Source organism: Crocuta crocuta, unplaced genomic scaffold (assembly GCF_008692635.1).
Source record: "Crocuta crocuta isolate KB4526 unplaced genomic scaffold, BGI_CrCroc_1.0 scaffold613, whole genome shotgun sequence".
Classification (NCBI taxonomy): Eukaryota; Metazoa; Chordata; class Mammalia; order Carnivora; family Hyaenidae; genus Crocuta; species Crocuta crocuta.
Window position 1 is genome coordinate 62,948 of NW_027528880.1, and position 7,091 is coordinate 70,038.

General features: G+C 58.3%; 1 protein-coding gene across 2 annotated transcripts in view; it reads left to right on the forward strand.

Annotated features, from left to right (window-relative positions):
- Positions 1 to 6,456, forward strand: part of MTG2 (mitochondrial ribosome associated GTPase 2) — a 14,155-nt gene extending 7,699 nt beyond the window's left edge. For both annotated transcript variants that reach the window (XM_077756830.1, XM_077756831.1), the window contains exons 3-7: positions 1,835 to 1,982; positions 3,051 to 3,166; positions 3,672 to 3,890; positions 4,018 to 4,156; positions 4,730 to 6,456. In XM_077756830.1, the coding sequence (XP_077612956.1) occupies positions 1,835 to 1,982; positions 3,051 to 3,166; positions 3,672 to 3,890; positions 4,018 to 4,156; positions 4,730 to 5,097 (990 nt within the window). In that variant the 3' untranslated portion in view covers positions 5,098 to 6,456. The remainder of the gene's footprint in view (positions 1 to 1,834; positions 1,983 to 3,050; positions 3,167 to 3,671; positions 3,891 to 4,017; positions 4,157 to 4,729) is intronic.
- The last annotated feature ends 635 nt before the right edge of the window (positions 6,457 to 7,091 follow it).

Below are 7,091 nucleotides of genomic sequence, written 5' to 3' on the forward strand. Positions count from 1 at the left end.
AAGGCATATGGCGCTGTTGTGAGCGCTCACTCTCCCATTCACTTGCTCTGATGGTGTTACTGAAGGGACACGGGTCGCATCTGCAACATGCTGAGGCGGAAGGGATGCCCTGTGCTCCCCGTGCTCTCGTGTAAACGACGGGAGCGGGGAAGGCGCCTGGGAGCACCAGCGTGTTCCTTCCTTCAGCCGGGAGGGCGCACGGCCTGCATAGCGACATGTGCACTAGATGCATTCTTTTTCCTTTTTTTAAGTTTATTTATTTCAAGGGGGAGGACAGTAGAGGGAGGGAGAGGGAGAGTCCCAGGCAGGCTCCGTGCCGCCAGCACAGAGTCGAACGTGAGGCTCGAACTCACCACCGTGAGGTCAATACCTGAGCCGAAGTCAAGGGCCGGACGCTCCACCGACCGAGCCCCCCGGCGGCCCTGTGACGTGTGTACAGGTTCCTTCTTAGGTGGGGATGAGTCGTTCTTAACTTAAAACGTCTGTGGGGGGAGGAGGCATGCCTTTAGTTTTATGGTTCTTTAAGCCTCTCCTGGTTTCTTTCTGTTCACCAAGATCCACTGGAAACATGAATGATCTTTGATTAAATTTAAGAAAATATGTGCTTATGACCCACTTCATTTACTCCTAAATGGGCGTGGGGGGGGCAGAAGCATCACTGGGCGAACAGCGTTTCCGGTGCGTCTCGGCCTCCCCCTGAATGTACACATTGAATCTAAGTTTTATTTTGCCTAGAATGTTCACCATTTTTTGGTCATCAGGTTGATTTTGATTATGTTAGCATATAGGAAAATTACACTTCACGGTTTTTTGAAATGGTAATTCACGGTTTTTCCACGTGGTGGTGCCAGAGGATCTTAAACTACTTGTGTATAAAAAAAAGATGTGCTTCTGGAGTAGCAGGTGCCCTGGCAGAGGTGCCGCGTGGATGGCCGCACCCGCGTGCAGGAGGCTGGGGGGCTGCCCGCTGGCAGGAGCGTCCCTGGCAAGGTAGCCTGGCCCCTCGGAGAGCTGCCCTTCTTGGAGGCTGAGCTAATGTTTGTTAATGTGAACCTAGTTAGTTCCCATTCTTTACCCAGACTGTGCCTCCCTTAGGGGCCTAGGGCACCACTTCCTCTCAGGTCAGGAGTTCTGTTTGTGTTGCGACCTGTAGACGGAAGCCGTCTTCAGTCGGGCTGCAGGGAACATTCCTTCTGCAGAGTTAGAAGCCTGAGAATCCGCCGAGGACTCCCTCATGTTCCTGTGGTGTCTTTCTGGTAGTAGAGACCTCTTATGTCGCTAGTGCAGTTCTATTTGAAAAAATACAGAAAGACGTGTTATTTAAGGAATATTTTCTAAACAGCTCTTGTTTTCTTGTTTGGGAATGTTGGCTTCATTATCCAACTGTGAATTCCAGGCTGACCACTTTTCACGTGTGCCTTGTTGACGGACGCGGGCCTACGAAGAGTAGGGGCTCCTGGGCACCTTCTCTTACATTTACATCATAGGTGACCTTAGTGACATTAGCACCATACACCTCTAGTCTTTTTTTTTTTATGTTTTTTTATTTATTTCTGAGAGAGAGTGACAGCGGGAGCAGGGGAGGGTCAGAGAGAGGGGGAAATACAGAGTCTGAAACAGGCTCCAGGCTCTAAGCTAGCTGTCAGCACAGAGCCCGACGCGGGGCTCAAACCCACAAACCACGAGATCATGACCTGAGCTGAAGTCGGACGCTTAACCGACTGAGCCACCCAAGTGCCCCGCACCTCTAGTCTTAAAACCCATCGTAGGTACAAAGGCACATCCTGCACGGCTGCAGGGGTGAGGAATAGCAGGCTTGCTGTGCTCTCTGCAGAAGAGGCATTTCGTGGACCATCGGCGAGTGCTCATCCGAGGGGGACATGGAGGCGATGGGGTGAGCTGCTTCCACAGTGAGCCCCGGAAGGAGTTCGGAGGCCCCGACGGTGGTGACGGAGGCGACGGGGGCCACGTCATCCTGAGAGGCACGTGTCCCATGGGCAGCGTGGGAAGGATCGGGGTGTCTGCTCGACTCTGTTGGGGGGTGGAGAGTCTCCAGCTTCTCATCCTCGTGGGGATTTGAATTCAAATGTCGACGTGTAGACGTCATTTTTATTAAGTCATATGTACGTTCATATGTAACGCCCCCAAAGCAACTTCGGCGGTGGGTTTTCTAAATTTGAGGAGCACAAGCTCGTGTTCCCTCAGGGAGTGCAGCGTTCTAGTGCAGTGTGTCAGTGACAGGGTCGGGGTCACTGTCTCCCAGCGTGCCGGAGGCTGGGGCTATGCTGACCACGTGGAGTACAAACGCCTGATAAACCGGCAAATGTAGTAAATGCTCATGACATGAGAACGTGGGGCTATTTTTATTTTCCTTTTTCTTTTTAAAAAAAAATTTTTTTTTAATGTTTTATGTATTTCTAGGAGAGAGAGAGAGACAGCGTGAGCAGGGGAGGGTCAGAGAGAGAGGGAGTCACAGACTGAAACAGGCTCCAGGCTCTGAGCTGGCAGTCAGCACAGAGCCCGACGCGGGGCTCGAACCCACGAACCGCGAGATCATGACCTGAGCAAAAGTCGGACGCTTAACCGACTAAGCCACCTGGGCGCCCCTCCTTTTTCTTTTTTTAAAGTTTATTTCTTTATTTTGAGAGAGAGGGAGGGAGGGAGAATCCCAAGCAGAATCCACACTGGGCATGGGGCCGGATGTGGGGCTTGATCCCATGAACCCTTGAGATTGTGACCTGAGCCAATTTGAAGAGTCAGACACTTAACTGACTGAGCCACCCAGGCAAACCCGAAAGTGGAACTATTTTTACTTTGATGACGGCATTATGGGTAATTTTGAATTTTTCAAAACTTGTATTTTTTGAAAGAAAGTGAGAATTTAGCTTTTTAAAATGTCACATTGCTTGTTTAGTATCTCGTGCTACTTCAGTCCGTGTTTCCGGGTGCGAGCGTTCGGTCCTTACACTGACCCAGGGGAAGTTGACAGTGTGCAGAGGATTCTGCCTGTAAACGCCAAGCAGGGTGAAGGTCCTTGCTCTGACTCGTAGCTGACCAGCAAGTCAAGTCGCTGTCCTCCGTGCTGTCGCGGTACCAGGGCCTCCACGGGCAGGCCGGCGGCCGGAAGAACTGCTCCGGGCGAGGCGGCGCCGTCCTCTACGTCCAGGTGAGCCCGCCGTGGCCGCGCGAGGTGCTTCGCGGGGGTCCCCAGCTTGGACGCACAGTTGCCCAACACCGAGATGTGGTCCTAATTTTAGCCCTCATGCATATATGACCTGTTTTCAAAACTCAGGAAATCGTTGTATTAAAATGCAGGACCCCAGGGGTCCCCTCCCCCTCTGCTCTGACCCTCTCAGGGCCTCGCCTCGGGGCATGGGGACTTGACTTTCTCAGATGATCCAAGTGTTTTCCAGAGGCTTCCATCCACCCTAATGTTTTAGAAACACCATTCCAAAAAGCCACTTAGGCCGATTACAGGGAGTGTGACGGCCCTAAAGTCCCTCTGTGGGTCGGGACCTTTCTCCTGGCGCTCTGTAGCTCTGTGAGGAGGGGGCCTAGCGGTGCCCCCTCCCCCTGCTCCTCGCCCCTCCTCCAGACGTGGGCAGATGCACGGGGTCTGGTCCACGCCACATGTCTGCCCTCCAGCTGTGCAAGTGCTTTACTCTTTCCAGGTCCCCGTGGGCACGTTAGTGAAGGAGGGCAGTGAAGTCGTGGCTGACCTGTCCCGCCCGGGTGCCCAGTACATCGCCGCTCTTGGGGGGGCAGGAGGGAAAGGCAACCGCTTTTTCCTGGCCAATGACAACCGTGCACCGGTGACCTGCACCCCCGGACAGCCCGGTCAGGAGCGCATCCTCTTCCTGGAGCTGAAGACGGTGGCCGACGCCGGGATGGTGGGGACCGTGTGGGGCCTCGGGCTGGAGGAGGGAGGGGGCGTTTGCATAGCCGAGAATAGAAGCTCTGTCCCCAGTGCTGGCACAGGTTTCCCGAGGTGACACCCCGTCTCCGCCTCTCTTCCAGGTCGGGCTCCCCAATGCCGGGAAGTCCTCGCTTCTCCGGGCCATCTCGAACGCAAGGCCTGCCGTGGCGCCCTACCCGTTCACCACCTTGAAGCCCCACGTCGGGATCGTTCGCTATGAGGACCACCAGCAAATAGCAGGTGGAACTTCCATAATCCTCTCCGCGGTTGGGTGTAGATGGTGTCCTTCAGAGCCCTGATTAGGTGGCCCTGGCACAGCTGGCCCACACACAGCCCTGCCGCACCCCCTGGCGAAGTCGCTTCCTGCCGGGCACCTGGTGGTGCGCTCGGGAGCCCAAGGGCGCCTCTCAGGCCCGAGGAAGGCCTGCCTCCCCCCTCGGGGCCTGTCATAGAGGTGACACGGGACTTAGAAAGCTTTCCCCGCGCCAATCGGAGGGGAGGAAACTTCTTCCCGGGAGGTAAGGTACCATTAAAAATAGTAAGCCTGCTGCTGATGTTACTCGCGTAGGTTTCCGTTTGCTGAGTCTCATCATGGTGTCCGTCAGAGTCCAGCTCTTAATAGTTGACAGGAGGCTCTTTTCCCCTTATCCGCGTCGTTTTTACAGCCAGAGGCCGGCGTGCGTGTGTTCACTATTCCTTACCNCCTCGGTGCCCGGGATGGTGGGCGGCCCCGATGGGCCCCGGCGACATCCGTGTCCAGGCGCTCTGGAGACCCGGCCCCAGAGGCAGCCCCCGCTCTGTCTCCCCCTGCAGTGGCCGACATCCCGGGCATCGTCCGGGGCGCGCACCGGAGCAGGGGCCTGGGGAGCTCCTTCCTCAGGCACATCGAGCGCTGCCGCTGCCTCTTGTTCGTGGTGGACCTGTCGGAGCCAGAGCCGTGGACTCAGCTCGAGGACCTCAAGTGGGAGCTGGAGAAGCACGAAGCCGGCCTGTCGCAGCGACCCCACGTGGTCGTGGCGAATAAGATCGACCTCCCCGAGGCCAGGGCTGCCGTGGCCCAGCTGCGGGCGCGCCTGGGCCCCGGCGCCATCACGCTATCGGCGGCCACCGGGGAGAACGTGGAGGCGCTGCTGATGCGGCTGCGGGAGCTCCACGGCCAGCACGTGGCCGCTCGGGGGTAGGAGCCGGGCCACCGCCCCGGGGTGGACTCTGAGCGGCCCCAGCTCAGCGCAGACACCGAGAGGCGCTTATCGAGAATCGGCAGCGCTGGTGCCGTGCCCTCCGCGGGCAGCTGGCCCCCCTCCAGCAGACGTGCCAGGACCTTGGACGCCGTGCTGATGGCTGAGGTAGCCTCATCCGTGTCGCCGAGTGCCCCTCAGTGGCGAGGACCCCACAGCCATCAACTGTGGCCAAGTGACCCGAATTTGGGTGAGCCAAGCGGGACACCACGCGTGGGACCCCGAGCGGGAGGCACAGGCCCAGGAGCCCCCACACCGTGCCCGCCCCAGAGGCCTGCACGCCCCACGGAGGGGACAGGAGGGTGAGGGGCCCGGGCGCATCCGCAGGCGCGAGGCGCTTCTCAAGTGCCCCCGTCTGAGAGAAGCAGGAGGGGCGACGCCTCCCCCTTGCTCCCAGACTGAGCTGTGCTGTGTGGCCGCCGCTTGCTTCACGACCGAGTGCACCCAATATCCGACCCACGGCCGCGGGTTCTGGCTCCCGGCCGCGTGTGGCTTATTAACTGCGGGCGCAGACGCGTGCTCCCCCCAAATGAAGTCTGACGCTTAGGGCACGGCCCTGAGGGCCCTTTAGGGACAAAGTGGATGTGGACCTAAGGTGATGGGGAGCAGGGGCCCCTGGGCCATGTGAGGGGACTAGCCACAGGGTCCCCGCCACCGGCTGCTGGGCTCCGGGCGTCTGTGATCATCAGCTTGAGCCTGAGCCTTCGGGAACAATTCAGTTCTGATCTGCTGTCACGCCTGCAACTGGAACCAGCCTCCTTTGCCTGAAGCTTTATTTTAATGTCTCAGAATTTCCCACGTCCTTGTGTTCTGGAAACAGATGAGTTTGCGATCTCTCTGCTCTCCCTGGGGCCGCCACAAAGGACCTCGTAGAGCAGCGTTAATTATCGTGGCCTTTCATCTCTGGCTGGGCGCCGACACACGCGGTACCCCGTGCAGGGGCGACACTGGCTGCCTCCCCGCGTCTGCCCTGCTCTGGGCTGGGCCCCCAGCAGCCTCAGGGCCTGACCCAGAAGAGGCTCTGATAAATATTTATGGAATGAAGAAAGGAATGGTGTGTGACATTAGGTACATTTAAGTTTCTTTTAGTTTGAAAATATCTTGAGGGCCCCCCTGGGCGGCTCAGTGGGTTGAGCATCTGACTCTTGATCTCGGCTCAGGTCACGGTCTCACAGTCATGAGATCGAGCCCAGCATCGGGCTCTGCATAGACAGCGAGGAGCCTGCTTGGGACTCTCTCCTGTCTCCGTCCCTCCCCTTCCCATGTGCGCACACTCTCTCAAAATAAATGAATATTTTTAAAAAAGAAAATATCTTACAAAGGCACATCGTTGGCGGGAAGACTTACTGAGCGGCCGAGGCCACAGTGCTGCCCCCCCACACACCAGGGCCACCTCTTCCAGCCCTGTCGTCAGGCACTGGCCCATGGAACGGGGACACGCCTCCCATCTGGCACCTACACGGGGGGCTGGCAGCGAAGCCGCTGTGACTCGAGGCGCCCCGCCCGCTGTGCAGCCCGTCACTTCCCTTGGAGCTGATCTCTGCCCTGGGCCACTTGCCTCGTTTTCTGTTCACCCTGGATAACGGTCCCTGTCCCTGCCCCTCACCGGCGGTTCCGTCCCCCAGATGCTCCAGCGGCTGGCCGCCCTCCGCCCCGAGGACCCGTCCCCCGTGCCCTCCGCCTTCAGTCCCCACGTGGCCTGTGCAGGCTGCCCCTCAGGCTCTCCCCTCGCGTCACTTCCGTTGAGGTGGCTGTTACTTGGTTCCTCGTGGCCTTTCTGGAAGTGGGTGTGAGGACGGGGGCCTGAGCTTCAGGATGTGGCCTTTCCCAGATCCGCCCGCCTTTAGCCCTACGGCCCGGCGCCCCCACTTCCAGAGCCCCTGCACCCGCTTGCTGTGGAGAACGTCCCAGGCTCCGGCGTGCGCTCAGCCCTGCGC